The 17,518-nt window shown below is 49.5% G+C and overlaps 1 protein-coding gene across 1 annotated transcript in view; it reads right to left on the reverse strand.

Annotated features, from left to right (window-relative positions):
• Positions 1–17,518, reverse strand: part of DNAH1 (dynein axonemal heavy chain 1) — a 66,238-nt gene that overhangs the window by 7,260 nt on the left and 41,460 nt on the right. Inside the window, exons 46-61 of the mRNA XM_062501036.1 lie at positions 15,823–16,053; positions 14,302–14,498; positions 13,785–13,920; positions 12,424–12,632; positions 11,453–11,624; positions 10,879–11,070; positions 10,193–10,303; positions 8,953–9,138; positions 4,021–4,212; positions 3,401–3,568; positions 2,937–3,128; positions 2,385–2,516; positions 2,048–2,173; positions 1,478–1,597; positions 570–719; positions 6–166 (exon numbers count right to left, since the gene is read on the reverse strand). Coding sequence (XP_062357020.1) covers positions 6–166; positions 570–719; positions 1,478–1,597; positions 2,048–2,173; positions 2,385–2,516; positions 2,937–3,128; positions 3,401–3,568; positions 4,021–4,212; positions 8,953–9,138; positions 10,193–10,303; positions 10,879–11,070; positions 11,453–11,624; positions 12,424–12,632; positions 13,785–13,920; positions 14,302–14,498; positions 15,823–16,053 — 2,675 coding nt within the window. The remainder of the gene's footprint in view (positions 1–5; positions 167–569; positions 720–1,477; positions 1,598–2,047; positions 2,174–2,384; positions 2,517–2,936; positions 3,129–3,400; positions 3,569–4,020; positions 4,213–8,952; positions 9,139–10,192; positions 10,304–10,878; positions 11,071–11,452; positions 11,625–12,423; positions 12,633–13,784; positions 13,921–14,301; positions 14,499–15,822; positions 16,054–17,518) is intronic.

Below are 17,518 nucleotides of genomic sequence, written 5' to 3' on the forward strand. Positions count from 1 at the left end.
GGTACCTGGGTGAGAGGGTGAAGTTGATGAGGGTGAGCTTTGTGGAGACCTCAGGGCTGTAGTGAGGGTTGGGCAGCTTGGTGGTGATGTACATCTTGAAATCATCATGGTAGGGGATCACTGTATCCCCCAGCTTCAGCACAGTGCTGCCTTGCTGCTTGAAGGTCTGTACCAGAGAAGGAGAAATACAGGAAGGCTGGGATGGCTACCTCGTGTAAGGAAAAGCATCCTGCTATGCCCTGGGCTCTGCAGTGAGGAGAGAGTCTGAAGGCTCTCAGGACAGAAGAGCTCAAAGTTTCCCTTTGGAACTAAAGGCCTGAATGTGATGACAGCAGTAGTATTTCATAGCCCTCCCTCCTAGGCAGAGATACCTGCTGGCAGAACACCCATGTGTGCAGGAGACTGTCAATGTGTTGAAGCCCTGACCAAGGCATGGGACTCATCCATGCAAGTTCTGCCTGCCCACAGAAACCTATGAATGCACCACACCCCATGGCACCCTGGCCAGCTGGCCCCTTACAGCTCAGCCAGGTACCCACTGCCCTCCTTGCCAAGGTGAGACATAGGACCTCTTTCAGCAGGACAGGCTCAAGGACTGGATCCAGCTCCTCGCCAACATTCTCCAGCAGGAAGGGCTTCCCAAAGCTAATGGTGTTTTCCAGAGTGGAGAGAAAGTCCCGGTCACTCAGCTTGGCCACCTCCAGGCTGTTTGCCCTCTCCTGAAAGGCAGCAGGGAAGGGAAGGGCTTCTGTGGTGTCCTGCCACCTTCATATCCAAGGTGTACAGTACACCTCTCACTGGATTGATTTAGCTCCCTGAGGCAGCAAAAATAATATACTTTCTTGCTCAGCTAGACAGCTCAATGAGGCAGTAAAAAAAAAAAAAAAAAAAAAAAAATGGAGGGAAATAGGGACAATCTCCTTCACAGAACCATACCCTTCTGGAGCCCCACACTGCTAATTCAGGCCAGAGCCTAAAAGTGAGAGCAGGTGGGTGGGAAAAGCCCTCAAGGAGCAAAATAGGAGCAGCTGCCTCAGCCTCCTGCCCGATCCTTCAAAAGGGCAGAAGAGGTGGTGGTCAGTGTTTTCAGGACTTTGGCAGTAAGGACTGTGTTCAACAGCCAGGTGATGCCACCCCAATCCCTCTGTACTAGAAGCCTAAAAACCATTATGGGGCATGCTGGTGGTGCTGTTTGTGAGGTGAAGGCTCCCAGAATGTTAGTGGATAGCTAGTGTGGGAATCTGATTTGTTTGCTGCCTTGCATGCTTACATGAGGGCTCCTCCTGTGCTGCTTTCCCTGAGAAGGGAAATCCACCTGGGATGAATTTGGATGTGGAGACTGTCTGGGGCTGGTTAGGCTGTTGCATGGGGTTTTGCAGCTCTGAAGCCCAAAGCCTGATGTTGCTCTGCACAGCTCCTGACAGAAAACTGCTTTCCCTATCCTGGCAGTCCTGGCTTTCCCCCTCATAGCTCTTACCAGATTCTTGATCCACTTGTTTGCTTGTCCTTGTGGGTCTATGTAGTGAGTCCAGCGCAGGGAGAATCGGGTTATTACCCCATTCTCCACAGAGAGGGCATCATTGGGTAAACCAGCAATCTAAAAGGGTAAAAAAAGTTGTTGGGACACCTGGTGATGCACATAGGTGACCAGAGAGAAGCCCTTGTTGCCCTGGCCCCTGAGTTTTCTCAGGAGGAAGTCAGGGGATGGTAGGGAAGGTACCTCTGCCAGCGGCCAAGCCCTGGGATGGGGCTGTGCTATGGAGTCAGGCTTGGGCAGACTATGACCAGAGCTTGGCTCTGGGTCAGGAATTTGTAAAGAATAGGCCTTACAGATCAAGGCTGATGGCCTCTTTGCTGCTGTCCAGGCCTGGCAGCAATTCCACTTCTGCAGTGTGGAGATACTTGGCCATTATCCAGCTGCTTGGTTTGGGGCCTGTCATTTAGTCCAGGAGATCCTGGTAAGTGGTGAGCTGACTGTTTTAGTTCTTTACCTGAGGCCCCTTCTTCCTCAAGTATTGTTTGGTTTGGGTATTTTTTTGAAACTTGCCTGCCAGGAGTGGATTTCCATGGGGTCTCCAAGGGTGTTGATGAGGCTTGCATCTTCACTGTGGGGAATGTTGTTTTCAGCCAGCTCCATCATCCACTCTGTGGACAGTGCTACACGGTAGTCTCCCTGCCATGAGACACACCATCACAGACTTTCTTTAAGTTGCAGCTGGTCTGTTGTATCTAAACTCTCCTATTCCCATTCAAATGAGCCCTGTGCAGCTTCTGGCACAAGTGGAGAGAGATCCTGGAGGGATCTCACACCCTTGTGCCCTATTCCTTTCTCCCTGGCCAGGACAGCAGAGCTGCAAACTGCATGCTGAGCACTGCACACTTACTGTAAAAGGGCCCAGGTAGGCCACAAAGCCAGCTGCAACCAGCACGTCCCCAGAGCTGTTGTTGATTTTGTCATCCAGGCTCTCCACAGTGTCCTGCCAGCGCACCTTCTCATCAGCCAAGCTATTGATGAGCTGTGGGATAAGTTGCACATGTGAGAGCTGTTGTGTGGTCTAACCTTGTGTCCTGGACCAGCTGCTCTCTGGGTAATGCTGCAGGGGACTTTGGTGACCAGAGGTTGGGGTGGCCCCTGACATAGCCTGAATTCTGTTCCTGGCTTTAAGCACTCAATCCTGGGATTACCAAGGTGCTCTCAGATGCCCTGAAGACCTATTGTTAGCTGAGGAAGCTGTGCACAGGAGGACAGCAGCTTTGTACATAAGTGCCTGGCTAGCTTAGCCTTCCAGTCCTGTTGAGCTGCTGAGATCTGACCAGGGAGCTTCAGCCTAGGATTATCATGAGCTGCAGGCACATGGATATTTTCACCACTGTGCTGCTTGATCTGAAACTGAGTTGCCACATGTAAGCAGGCAGAACCCAGCTCTGTCCCTTACCACATCAGCACGGGCCAATCTCTCCAGACACTGCTCACACTTCCTCTCCAACTCCTCCTTATTGGCTTTACAGGCCTCGTACTTGGTTTGCAGCATGGCAATGCCATCTTCAACCTCCTTCAGGCGTTGCTTAGCTTCATCAAGGATCAGCTGAGTGGCACGCAGGTCCTCCTCTGCCTCCCGCAAGGCTTGCTGGGGAGAGGCACAAGGAAACAGTGGGTATGTTGGGTATGTGGTCAGGCTCTTCCCCCTCAAAAGCCAGAGATCTTGAAGCATGAGCTTATTTTCCATAAAAGCACTTGCTGATAGGCGCTAGCTACTGCTATCTCAATATCTCAGTCAATCCAATCCCTGGATGACAAAGGTGTTATTCTGACCTGCAGTATGTGGCAATTCCTGCAGAAGGGAGCCACTAGTACTGTGTTCCTGAACACCAAAAGCAACTGGGTCAGAGAGTCTCTTACCCGCTTGGGCTCCACAACCTTGGCCACAAAGTGGTACTTGTGCATGGCACGCACCCACTGGCAGATGGAGGTACAGGCTTTGGAGACCTTGGCGATGGCAGCTGGCTGAAACTCCTCATTGTCAATGTAGGGCTGGATGGCCTTGATCACACTGTCTGGAATATTGTCCTGCAAAGAACAGTGGGAGAGAAAGAGACTTTCCTCAGTCAGATCTTTAGCATGCTCATCACTGATCTCCTAAGGGCTTCCCCCAGAGGCAGCAGCACCCCAGGACCTGACAGGATGGTCAAAGCATTACACTGAAGCAAGAGCAATCAAATGGCTGCATGTTGAGGTCTGGGATCCACACCTGTGGGAGTGGGAAAAACCTTTCCCATACCAGTTCTATCTCCTCCACACAAAAGAGGGGGGCAGAATGTGAAGATGTGTGTCTAGGTCACATTGTCCAAGGCAATGAAGTACACCCAACTTGCATGAGGGCTTCCAGGGCAAATATACTCTCATCCTTGGTGTTGCTGAAGAGTGTTGCCCATAAGGAGCTCAGTTTGTTACTGCTGTGAGAAAGATGTCTGTGAGGCAATACCTGATGCCAGTCACAGCCTCCTTCTGCTACTGCTTACCTTATCATAATCATACAGGCTGTTCAGGAACTGCACTGGGTCCTGGAGAAGGGCTCTGCCTGGCTCCCAGTAATCATCCACCTTGGTGCCTAGCTTTTCTCCTGCCACCTTTTTGGGCTTTTTTCCATGCATAATGCAGACAGCTTCGATCACAATCTTCACACCAGGGGGAGGCCGCTGCAGGGCTCGTACCTGCAAAACCCAAATGGAAACAGTTGGGCTAAGCTGTTTTTCTGGAAGATGGGGTGCTCATGCCTCCCTCAACTGGGCCAGAGGAGACTGGGACCAGAGGTAGGACACTTAGAGGATGCAATACACAGGCAGGAAGGACAGAGGCATTTGAAGGGAAAGCTGGTTATCAGAAAGGGCATAGAACAAACAAAACGTTGGCTGAAAAAGCCTGCTGTGCTACTCAGTAGGTGTGTTCCTATGGGCTGAATATATCTTGGTAAAGGAGCTAAATCTGTATGGCCTTAGGGAGAAGGCTGTGTGGAAATGGGGCACAGGCAGGTTTTCTCTGTTGTTCTACGGGCTCTCGTTTGTCTTGTACCCCACCACAGCAATGAGCTGGTCTTCAGCACTTGTGGAGGGACTTCTTGAGTCTCCCTTGAAGCAGGCACCTAGGAGTGCTGCTGCAGCACCCTTGAGATGCCTGTGGGTGTCAGGACCTCCCTTCTAGTGCTGACCATCCTTGTTATTTTCAGCTGGAGATATTCGCAGCCCTTCCCACTAGACGCTGCCAGCAGAGCATCAGACTTTATGGCAACGCTGAGGCTGATCTACCCCCATACAGACACTCTCTGCGAGAAGGAATTTGAGTGGCTCTTTTACTGCCCTGAGACAAAGCAATTCCTTGAGTGGTTCTGCGGCATGGTGGGTGAGGAGAACGTGCTGAGCCCAGCTGAGGTGGAAGCCTATGAGGCCTTGCTGGCTGCAGGCAAACCCATTTTGGAAGGTGATGTCCTGGAGGAGGCCCTGCAGATGTGCTGCCAGGTCCTGCAGCTCCTGAGCTCGATAGCAGATGAGGGGCCCTCTCAGAAGGTCCTGCAGCAGGAGCTTCAGGAGCTGAAGTATTGTTATGACTGCCAGCTCTGGAGGTACACAAAGCTGTTGGCTTGGACGAACAAGCTGCAGCAGGAACAGAAGTATTTGGAGAAGGAGAAGAAAGTGGTGAAGCAGGAGCTGAGAATGGCTCACATGGACCTGAAAGCGAAGATCTTCAAAACCAGAGCTGTCTTGAGCCAGGTCAGCAAGGCTGCAAAGCAGGTGTCAGAGTATCATGGGAACATGGGGATGTGCCAGCTGCCAACACTGCTGTGCCAGATAGATCTTGCTCCTTACCTGAAGCAAGAACAACAGGCCACTGATGCATTTGAGAGCTTCATTCAGCAGGTCCTACCAGAGGGTGTTCAGGCTCCAGATATTTGGGAAGCAAGTGCACAGGGAGAGAGCAGCCCGGAGGAGAGGCTGGAGGCTGAGACACAAATGGACTCATACCATGAAATACCATAAGAAAGAAGAGGAGCTCCTTATCAAGAATGCACAAAGACACTGCAGGGGGGTGGCACCAGCAAGCTGGGGAATATTGGTCCAAGGCTCAAAGGCAGAGCTCCTAGTGGAGGGAGTGAATGAGAGAGACATGTTGAGCATGGAGAGTGAGGAGAGAGATGGCAGCCAGGAAGTCACAGAGACAAGGGAAACCAAGAAAACATCAATGCCAGAAAGTCTTGGGACTGATGAAGATGAGCTGCTAGAGGATGAAGACAGCTTCTGGAAGGAGCTGGGCCAAATAGAGACAGCATACATCTGTGCCCGAAGGGAGGTCATAGTCACAGCAGCAAAAGTGGAAGGCACCCGTGCTGTGCTGGAATGGGCACAGAGGACTCTGGAAACTCTTGAGGATAACCAGCTAGGGCCAGTGCCCCCATTCCTCTCCCATCCTCTGTGGCAGGGTCTGCCTGTGGTATCGGCAGTCCTTCCTGCTGGAGCACAGCTGACAAGTTGGGGGGGGGGATGGCTGAACCAGGCAGCATAGTGTCACCAGTCTGTTTGTGTCCCCCTGCACAGCAGGCCATTGAGGCTGAGCTCCAGCACCAGGCTGCTGTGCTCCAGAGACAGCTGCCCGCCCTATGTTTCTACATCGTGCAGACTCTGACACACCAGCTGCCACCCCTGCTGAAGGCAGAGGCCCACCGCTTTTGCCTGCCCATCCTGCACAAACACTTGAGCCTGGAAGTTGCCCACCTCCGGAACATTGCCTGGAGGCAGGAGGAGGTGGCTGCGTGGCTGTGGAGCCAGCACAGCCACCTGGATCTGCTGGAGCTCCAGCTGCAACTGGAGAGAAATGAGCTGGAACAGATGGCTGCTTGGCTGGAGAAGACTGAAACAGTCAAGAGGGAATCCCAGACCAGGTTGCAGGACCAGCAGACCTACTTCAGAGATTCCAGGCCCTCCCAGAAGGGTCATCCGTGTAAATGGATAGACCCCAAAGACCTCAATGCTACACGGTAAGGGCCTGAGCTTGAAGAACAAACTAGGTGTGGGGACAGTGGCATGGGAATGACTAAGACAGGCAGCAGACCCAAGCTACCAGATAGACTAGCAGTGCTCTTCTGCCAGTGCAGAGCCATTGTGACTTCATGGTAGTGTGAAATTCCTCAGATCTGCTTCTTTCTGGCTGGCTTGGACTGATGAAGCAAGAGTATGGGCTTGGAGAATGGAATGAGTACAGAGAACAGAAGTTTTTTCTAGAATCTTAAGGTAGATAGCGTAGAGGCAAGTCTAGCCATGGAGAAGGAGAGCTGGGCCACGAAAGCACAAGCTGCTTAGAGCAAGACTGTTCTCTGTGTCCTGCATTGACTAGGTTTTCTCAGTCTTCTCCACACAGTTTTGAAGTAGCTGTTGCTGGTGTCTGCCAAAAAAAAATAAAAATCACACACTAGCTCTTGAGCCAGCCTGCTTCTTTATGGTGTTTCTTTCCAGAGCTCCATGACATGGGATGTTCACCAGGAGTGGCTGTCTTATCACTGCTGATACACATCAGCTCGCATCCCAGTCTTACAGTGCACAAGAACCTCAGAGCCCTGTTTTTCCTCAGTACTGGTGCTGTAGTCACAGCTCTGGCTGGCTGTCCACTCTTACAGGCTCTGGGACATGTTGATGGGAAAAGATCAGGAGAATCAGCCTTTCTGCAGCTATGCGGCCATGGCAGCCAAGTACTCCCAGCTGGTTCAGCACCAGAGGGCACTGGAGGCCCAGCGGGAAGCTCCTATGCCCCAGATGTCTGTCCTGGAGTCCTCCATAGAGGTTCTCTATCACCAACTGTACAACAGCTCCAACCAGCTGCAGCTCTCCTCACCGGTAAGGAAGCACTCCTCCTCCCCTGGGCCTTGCAGGGCAGCAGCAGCTGAACACAGGGAGCCCTCTGCCATCCTCACTGGCTGCAGCAGGGATACCTTGCTGCCTCCCAGCCACAGAGGGAGGGGAGGTTGGCCTTATCCCAAAAGCCATCCAGTGAGGCAACAGCTGGCTATGGGATAAAGATGTTTCTCAATGTGTCTCACATGGGCTGCTCAGTGTTGAGATTGGGGTGCTTTAGCCAAGGTGTCCCAGTAAGCCACCTCTGTTCCTTGGACTGGGGGGGTGGGAGGCCAGAGCTGGGTGAGTAGTTTGTTTCTGGGGGGGGGGGGCTGAGCTGTTCCACAGGCATTAGGAAAATCCCTTTATTTCTCCATGTTCACATGAGTTTGGGCTCTGTCCCTTAGGAGATCTCCAAGCTGATGCAGCAATTGAGCATCATAGAGGATGACCTCCACCAAAAGCTGACAGACCTCCTGAGTGACTTGGAGATCAAACGGAGGTCTCTGAAAAACCCCATCCTGCAGGCAGAGCGCAACCTTTATGTGTATTTTTACTGCAATAAGGATCGGCTGAGAGAGTTGGTGGAGGAGCTGGAGAAACAGGCATCAGCTTCTTCCAAGGGACCCCCGAGACAGCTGCCCTATGGAAAGTAGTAGGTCAAAGGGATCCTTGCTCCCTACCACAATAGTGTTGTCCTCTTTTTGGTTGGGCTGTGTCCTTAATTCTGGACTGGGAGAGAACTCTGGTGGTTTCTGCTCTGGTGACAGGTTACTTGGGGCATGACCTGGCAGCTGGATTTAAAAGAAACTAGGAGCTTAATCCTTAAATACAGTTTCTGGGGGCTGGTTTAGATGATGTGTAAGAAATTTTTGCATCTTGTGGCATTGGAAGCCTTGGATAGACAAGACACTTCTCGTGCTAGTTCTACAAGAGAATGGGTGCCAATGCTGTCTGTGTTCTTCCCCACTTTCTGAGGAAAAGGGTTTTGTGTGTTTTGGGAAGAATTAAAAGGTCTGTTACTCACAACTGCAGAGCAATAAGCGTGTCCCTGTGTGGTGAAATCTGTAATTGAGTGTGCTCTCTCGACTATGGGCTGTGATGCCTGTAGGCTCAGAATCACCCTTCTTTCTCTCACTAGCCTATTTCAAACCAGTATTCCTTGAATTCAGCCTGCTGCCTCCTCTCTGCCTGTGGTGGATCGCTTTTCAAAGAGCCTGCAAGTTCAGGGTGCTGCCAGCTTTGACCCTGTGCTGCACAGTAAGTACGTGGGGTTGCTTGGTGGTACCTGCTGCCTATGCCCATGGACTGGCAGGTGAGGTGAGCTCTCCTCCACAGCTTCTCCAGGATATGCTGGAAATACCCACGGGCCACTTACTGCCCTGCCTTTCCATTTGCATCTGAAGGAGTGAAGGTGAGAAGCTGCAGGGCAGCTGCCCAGAGCGAGACCAGGGGGGATGGATGGAGGAGAAGTGCTGGGGGTGTTGCAAGCCTATTAAAAGGGAATTGCTACCGCAAGGAGATGCTGTCCTTGACCAGACCCAGTTCTGGCACCCTCTCCCTTGATACAGTTACCTCTGTAACATCATTTCTGTTGAGGTTCTTTAGGCTGGCAAGAGCAGCATCCAGGGCTGGGAGGGCTTCATCCAAGTCCTTCTGAGCATCATCTGCAATGGCTTGAGCTGTCTGAGCTTTCTCATTGGCCTTTGCCTCCTCAGCCTGCACAGCACTTCTTGTCTCTTCAGCCACAGCTGTGTCCACCTGCAACACCAGAGACAGCCTCTGAAGTGTGCTGGAGGCAGAGCTTGGTTTGGAACTGCTAGGAAAGGATCACAGCTGTCCTAGCAGCTTGTGTGTCTTCTTCCGTCAGATCTCAGGAACCTAACTGCTACAGTGGATGCCCTTCCTGCACTATACTGGGAGAAGGTTTTCATCAGCTTGTACAAACCATCCACAAGCTCCAACTCTGGCTGTGCCTGGAATGATGCTAGTCTTGCAGGAATTAGCTGGTCTACCCATTTTCCTATTGGCACAAGTAGAGGATGTATAGGGTTGCAAATTTATAGGGAGATAGAGGAATAGGAAGATATGCTTAGGGACTTGTTTCTAAAACTGTCACTTCTGCATATCCCCAAGGGTTTAAACACTACCAGGAGGAAATGTGGAATATATCTGCTACATGGGAATTTAGGTGATTGCAGACTCTTTTTTCTCTGCATGCAAAGCTATATTATGTTAGTGTCCCTGTTCACTCTGTCCCAGGGTGGCCATCCCACAGCAGGAGATAGGCAGGGAGGAACATGAGGAGAGAGGGCAGTGACAGCCAGCACAGAACAGTTCTCTTTTCTGAAGTGGCATGAGTGACTGTGTGATGATCCCTGAGGTTTGGGGGTCAAGCTGCAGCTGGATCAGCTCCCTGGGGATGGGATGTGGAACAATGATCCTGTTCAACAATGAGTCTGGCTTAGAGCTGCTCAGGCCACCTGAGGATTGTCTTAGTGTTGCTAGACTGCCCTTGCAAGGGCCTGGGAGCTCAGCTGACTGACCCCTGGGTGGTGACTTCAAACAGGCACTAGAGCTATCACTTCTGCAACAACTGGTGCTCACCAGCAGCAGAGCAGGACCCCAGCGGAAGGCAGTTTTTGCTGTCAGTGCAGCTCTACACAAGTATCTGCTGTGCCCAGCTCAGGCGGTTTTTAACTCCAATCAAGCAGGATTTTGCACAATCCCTGCCAGGCCCCTCCAACTTGTGTCCAGTCCATTGTGAGCATGAGCAGTCAGAGTTAGAAAGTGCGGGGCTGCCCAGTAGTGATACCTTTATCTGTTCTATGGTTGCCTCGGTGTCCTTGGCTGCCTGTGCCAGGAGAGGGCGGGAGGACTCTAGCTCCTCCTGCATCTTCGCTACATCCTCTGCTGTTCGCAGGAGCTATGGGAGCAAAGCAGAGTTAAAGAGCAGGAGCTATGGGAGCAAAGCAGAGTTAAAGAGCAGGGAGAGCAGTCCCTGGAGCAGCCATGGAAAGCCCTAGGAAAGGGCTGTGCTGCTCTGGAGGGTGCTCCCTGCCAAACGTTGGGTTGTGCAAAGCATAGGTCTTGCCCTGCTTCCTGCTTAAGCAACAATCTGACACTGTGGTGTGCTTATAAACAGTAGTGCCTAATGTCAGGCATTACTTCATAAGCTTGTGGCAATGAGGCAGCAGAACAATGTTTGTTAGAGGGCTTTCAATTACAAGGTACTAAGGAAAATCCTGAGAGCTGAACTACATAGGGGTCTGTGGTCCCAAATATTGGGGATCATTACTCTTTCAGAGCTCTTACAGATTCTGACCTTCAGAAAGACTGGCCCAGGCAGAAGGCCTAAGTTCTCACTTGCTTTAGCCTGAGTTTTTTTCCTGTTACACGGGATATGTGTAGGACATCTCATTGTATGTCAGCAGCTATCAATACACTGCTCAGAGTGCATAAGGGTTGGCCCCAAAACTTCCCTGGGTATGAGGGACAAACCTTGTCTAGGCCACTTTGCATCCTGTTCTTGGCTGTCTTCAGTTCCTGTTGCTTCTTTCCAATAAGGGAACTGAAGATGCTGAGGAACTCCAGGTAGCTTTTGGGAGTGATATAATAGTGTCTGCCCAGTTCTGCTAGGAACAACTGGCACTTCTGTGCCACACTCTGGTGGATTGCAACACATACTTGAATCTACAAGGAGAAAGGAAAGAAACAATCTTATTCAGTGTTTCCACGTGTTCACGTGTTGATATGTTCAGTGAGCACGTGAAAGGCAAATCTATGTGATGCCCAGAGAGAGCAAAAGGGGCTTATGAAGACCCAAACTATACAGTCACAGCAGAGCTTATGTGTGTGTGTGCAGGCTTTAGTGCCACAGAGGGGTGACAAATGGCCAAGCCTGTTTCAAGGCATACAAAAGCCATGCAGCTCTGTATTTGAATGATCCTGTTGTGGGACATTTCTGCTGCAGGGTAGGACACTTCTGAAGGTGTGCCCTGTATTAGCTTGGTGTATCCAGAGACACAGCACACTGAACACACGGGAGCAGGGTATTCTCGAGTGTGGCACTTACCATGCCGCTGATATCGTCATTACCGCTACCAAGAAGTGGGAGTTCATTCAGGAAGGAGGAGGCAACGCTCTGCAGGGCTTCAGCAGGCCACTCATTGAACCAGTCAATGGTACAGCAGTTCACAAGAGAGGGGAACTGCCTCAAGCGTGCACGGAACACTTCCCCGATGGGGCTGAGGGCAAGGCATGCAGAGAAGATGTGTTACAGCTGGCCCTAAATACAAAGATAAAATAACTTTCCTTCTACAGAACCACCCCGAAGCATTGCAGAGCAAGATGGACAATACACTCCAGGTAGGAAGGAAAAGGGGAATGAAAGTTCAGGCAGTGAGCTACATGCCCAAAGGTGCATGTCTGAACTCATTCCTTGGCTCAGGATATTCTGTAAGTATTAGGATAGTAGTAGGGTGATGTTTTATGGGTCCCTCTCTAGGGACAACACTTAAAGGATAAGAAATAAATGTGCTCTTAAGTTCATTTCAAGCAGATGAGTGCAGAGATTACATCACCAAACCATAATCATAGCCCTGATTTTTCTACTTATTCTTGCACTGAGAATGCCCTGTACCTTCTGGTATCCCTCCTGCAAGGAGCAAGCTGGTTATGGACTATGCATTAGATTAAAGAGTAAACATGGTGCAAGTGAGCCCCAAATTCAAGCAAGATAAGTCTGTAACAAATGGCTCAATGGTGCAGAGAGAAGGTGGTACCTTGTGTTTCATCTGAATCACACATAATTATACTCTTGAAAAATTCAGACTGCATCTTGAGAGCAGCAAAATGTAAAAAACCCAAAAAAACCAATGTATCCAGTCCTAGGGGAAAGTGTTATGCAAACCATACTCCTATTGTTCCTCCTTCTCCAAAGTCTGGGGCTTGGAAATAAAGATCCCATTACACAGTGATGAAAGGCAAAGGATAAAGAGGGAATAATTAGCATTAAAAGCATGGAGTTGTAGGCCTGAAGTGTACCTCATACACAGGACCATGTGGATATTGCTGCGAACCCGTGCTGTGTATGCAGCCATCAAATTGGCCTTGGTGGGCTGCTGCCCCAGATCTCGAACAACAGGCTTCATAGCTGTCATGATCTGGTCTTGGTCCTCAGGATTGTAAATGTTGGGAATGTCACCAGAGTTGAGCAAGTTGTTGATATCTTCGAGGAAGGATTCACTTTTAATCTAAGTATATGGCAAAAAAAAAAAAAAGGCAGTTTTTTAAGTCAGAAGACACTCATGTCTCACATGCCATGGAGATAATTTCTGCATAAATAGAGCCCTCAGCCTCAGTTATAAGAAACAATTCTTATGATCATTTGGCTCCAGAATGGCACACCCTGATTATTGTCCACAGCACTTCCAATTAAGCAGCCATATTTCAGCCATTTCAAGGGTGGGAGGATGTGTCTGAGAATAAACATCCTTCTGCCCATTCCCTGTCTCTTTACAGACAAATGGAGCTCAGGCTCTTGCTCCCTGCCTCTGCAGTCAGACTCCAGACACCTGGTTGCTCTGGGTCTTACTTCTTCCAGCACAGAACACTTCATTATTAAAATAAAGCTTATCAGTGTGGGAGACAGAGTAATTGTAGGGCTGTGTCACCGTCTATGGGATGACCTCCCTCCAGCACTACACTCACCTCTCCACCTTTGCTACATCAGAAATACACAGCATCCATTTCTTTGACTAAATGCACCCTCCTGGGCCCCTCTGCTCCCACATATGCTTCTCACTGCAGGGAAAAGGCTGCAAGAACAAGTAGCACTTGTGTGATGTTCATCTCACTGCTTGGGGCTCTGCCACAAGGGAATGGTTCCTATGATAATGAAGGCAGTAAAAAAGCCTATGGGGAACATAACTGTGATTCCAGAAGTGGAAATTGGCTTACTCATTAGCAAGTTAGAGTTTACAGTTACAGCCAGCATTATCCTGTGGAACCAGCAGGCATAAGGTCGTAAATCTACTCTCTTTTAGAAAAAGAGAAGAATAATTTTATTTAGGACTTCTAATATCAATGGCCAATATTGCTTAGTTTCAGACAGCTAAAATCTATGTACCCACCAAACCCTTGGATGGAGCTGAAAGAAGCTTCCTTGAGCAGGAGAAGAATCTACCCACTCACACACAGCTCTACAGCCCCTCTAGCAATAAATGCACCACTTCTAGTTTCCCTGGGGCTTTTTTATAAGATGATGAATATAGGTTACTGAGGAAATACAAGTTGTGTCTGGTTTGTGTCAAGTTCCTTAATACCCTGTAGGGGAATTTATTGAGCTTTGAGATGTGTTTCTGACTCCTTTAGAGATGGACTCCACCTTGGTAATACTCCTGTACCTGTGTGTCTACAAACAGGAAGGTCTTGGGTAGACTTTGAAGGCCTGCTTTCATCATGACTGTCCTCACATCATCTCGCCATTCCGTAATGCCATAATTTTTGGACAGTTCAATCTGGAAACATTCATTTTCTGCCCTAAAGGAAAAAGCAACCTGTGGAGTTACATCAAATTAAATAATTCTCTTCTGTCAATTCCCAGTACATCTTGTGGACTAAGGAAAGGACTACAGCAAGTGGTTTTCCTATAGTGAGTCCTGAGCATACGCTTGTCCTTGTGCACCAAGGACAGCCACCAACCAAGGAGCATGTTTTACACAAAGCAGAGATACCTGAGCTATCTAGAAACCCAGTGCAGATGTGCACGTTAACTGAGTCCTAGCTCTTGACTCATTTGAGGAGTCAGAAGCCAGAAAAATGTGTAACTGGCAGGGGGAAGGGCAGAAAAAGACATTCTCTGAAGACAGCCCCAGTGGAGCTGCTCCCCATTACATGTGTAAGTGGGAGTGCATTACTTACATGTGAGATGCCAGTCTGGTGAGAGACTGCCTCCCACTTCCCCCAACACCCAGGAGAAGAGCATTCCCTGGAGCCTGGCGCAGAATCCGGCTGATTCGGCAGATGTGCTGTATGGCATCCATGAAAAGCACAAGCTTCAGCTCTGGGGTGTTACTTTGATTGTATTCCTCCAGGTAGTCCTCAATCACAAGCTTCAGCTGTGGGTAAACACTCAGTTGTGGCTACCAGATAAAAGTGATTGTGTGGGGGAGGTTATTGTCTGCTGGCACAGCCAGGAGTAGGGGAGAGCAGAGCCTGGTGCTTAACAGAATATGGGAGCAGCTCTCCTCTAGGTTCATATAAGGAACTACCATTGGATGGGCTTAATTTAGTTAGTGGTGGTGGCAGCAGCTGCTCAATGGTGACCTTAAACTAACTCAGGCAAGTGACTTCAGTCTGCTGTTCCCAGCTGTGCTGTTTGCCTTGAGAAACAGCAGGGTGTAGTTCAAAATAAAAGAGCTTATGGCTGCCTGATCCATACTGCTCCAGGGCCTCCCTCTGGGTTAGTTTCCTTGTTCTATAGCTGACCACTGCCTGCTGCTGAATCCTGTGGTTAGGATTCTGGCTGGAAAGCACAGGTGCTGGGGAAGAAAACAACACTGGCTGTAGATGGGAAGAGTAGCACACTCTTCTCCCAGAACAGCCATCACATGGAATAGCTGCAGGAGCAGTTTCTCTTGCCCTTCCCAGGGCTCTCTTCAACAACACCCTCAGGCCAGAGAAGGAGATGAAGCATGAAGACATCTGGGATTTGATCCTACCCCCTCAGCAATCTCACTGTGAAGCTGGGAAAGCAACACCAGATGGAATTCACACAGCACTGAGATCCCTGCCTAGATACCAAAGTCCTGTGTGCATCAGTGGGGACTGTGCAGCTGCTTCCTTGTCTGGCTGTCTCAGCTGTGCTCACCTCAGTGGGGGACAGGCCTACCTACTTTGCAAAAGGGATTGGAAAGCTCAGTTAATTACCAGCCTTTGTCACACAGCTATCACAAGAGGAGAGACAACAGAATAATCATCTGTTTCTGATAATGAGTGCAAAATGCACCACTCATTGCCTTTGCTTAATTACCACTACCCAAGTACTCCCAGTATCTTCTCCAACAGGGAGTCTGGCAGTAACATTAATTACTTGTAAAGGTCAATTGTGAAGTCTTTAATGGCAAAAGTAGTATTGTTTGGGGGTAATGTGCCATTTCTTTCCAGCAAATTCCACTTTTCAGTCCCAAGTGTGGCTCATTTGGGAGATTTGGCATAGCAGGCTGCCTCCAGGATTGCAGTGCAGAGACAGCTTGCTCCACCTCAACTGCCTATCACGACAAATACAGCCACTACTCATATATGTGGTAGGATTTCACATGAGACCCCTGGGACAGTTGGTAGTTTCAGACACCTCTAGTTAAAGCACCACTATTATTACAGTTTTCCTTTGTTTGTAGAACATGTGAATGTAGTTCACAACGTGATTCCCGGTGTCCTTACCTTATCCTGGCTGTCAATTGCTTGGTATACTTTGACATTGGCACCTGGCTCCATGAAGTCTCCAAACAGAACTGGCTGGGAGGGAATGACTTCCTCAAAAGTGGTGCCAAACTCCTCCATCTTCTCCATCATTAGCTTGTCAAACCAGGTCCGGTCCTCCTCACTGACCAAGCGATCACAGAAGACCCGGCAGCTCTCGTGGTACCACAATCTCAGCAAGTGCTCTTTGTTCTGGTAGGAAATCCCAGCAAAACATCCCCCAGGAGAGAAGCAGAGAAGTGTTATGAGCATTGCTATCAGGAAAGCTGGTTCCTGCCAAGCATGTGGCCAGCTCCACTCCTGTTACAAGACAACTGGAGCGGATAAAGAACTGGGCGGAAGAAGCTTCTTTCCCTTCTCCTCTCAAAAACAACTCTTGTCAAAACAGCTGCTTTGCAGAGACCTCATTACAGCATCAGTTTATCCCCCTCTATTTGTCCATATGTCACGCTTTCTTTGAGAGATTTAAATTTTATGTTCTTTGTTCTTATCTTTCCCCAGTTTGATTTATTTTTTTTCAGTTTTCATGTGTGTTTTTTTGAAAGATCCTTTTATTTGGCTGATAACACAGAACCTATAGTACTTAGGGTCCTAAGTACTGTCTGTGCTAATTCAGTCTCTACTAGCTAGGCTGGAGCCACAGCAAGGTCCTCAAGAGTGCTGAAGGGACAGAAGCAGGTAATAGGACAACACCTCTGCCCCTGCTTGGTCCCTCTCTGATTCCCCACGGCTCCATCCAGCCCTGAATGGGTGGCCACTCACCTGCTTCCATGCCAAGGAAGGACAGTGATGAAAGGGGTGTCTGCCTACTACTGGTACCAGGCACTAGCCAAAGGAGGAGGTCACCACACCCCTTGAGCAATATCAAAATGCATCTTCAATGGGAAACTGAAGCCTGCTTCCAGGCCTGTGAATGAGACCTCAACTAGAACATTTCAGTCACTAGTGGTGTCCCTCAGGGGTCTGTGCTGGGATGTTCAATGTTTTTATTGACAACATGGATGAGGGTATTGAGTTGTTCATAAGTAAATTTGCAGACAATACTAAGCTGGGAGTATGTGTTGATCTGTTGGAAGGTAGGAGGGCTCTGAGAGAGACTTGGAATGGTTGGATGGATGGTTTAATAAGACCAAGTTCCGAGTCCTACATTTTGGCCACAATAACCCCTGCAATGTTACAGGCTGGGGCTGGTGTGGCTGGACAGTGCCCTGGCAGAAACGGACCTGGGGGTACTGGTTGAGAGCCAACTGAACATGAGCCAGCATTGTGGCCAAGAAGGCCAATGGCTCCTGGCTTGTATCAGGAATAGTGTGGCCAGCAGGACCAGGGAGGTCATTCTTCCCCTGTACTCAGCACTGGTGAGGCCACACCTTGAGTGCTGTGTCCAGTTTAGGAAGGATGTTGAGACACTTCAGCACATCCAGAGAAGGGCAACAAGGTGGGGGGCTGGGGTTTTCAGCCTGGAGAAAAGGAGACTCGGGGTGACCTAATCACTCTCTACAGCTCCCTGAAAGGTGGTTGTAGCAGGTGGGGGTTGGCATCTCTTTTCAAGCAGCAACTGACAGAACGAGAAGACACAGTCTTAACCTGTGCCAAGGGAAATATAGGTTGGATATTAGGAAAAAAAAATTATGGAAAGAGTGATGAAGTACTGGAA

This window comes from Cinclus cinclus, chromosome 12, assembly GCF_963662255.1.
Source record: "Cinclus cinclus chromosome 12, bCinCin1.1, whole genome shotgun sequence".
In the NCBI taxonomy this organism is placed as follows: Eukaryota; Metazoa; Chordata; class Aves; order Passeriformes; family Cinclidae; genus Cinclus; species Cinclus cinclus.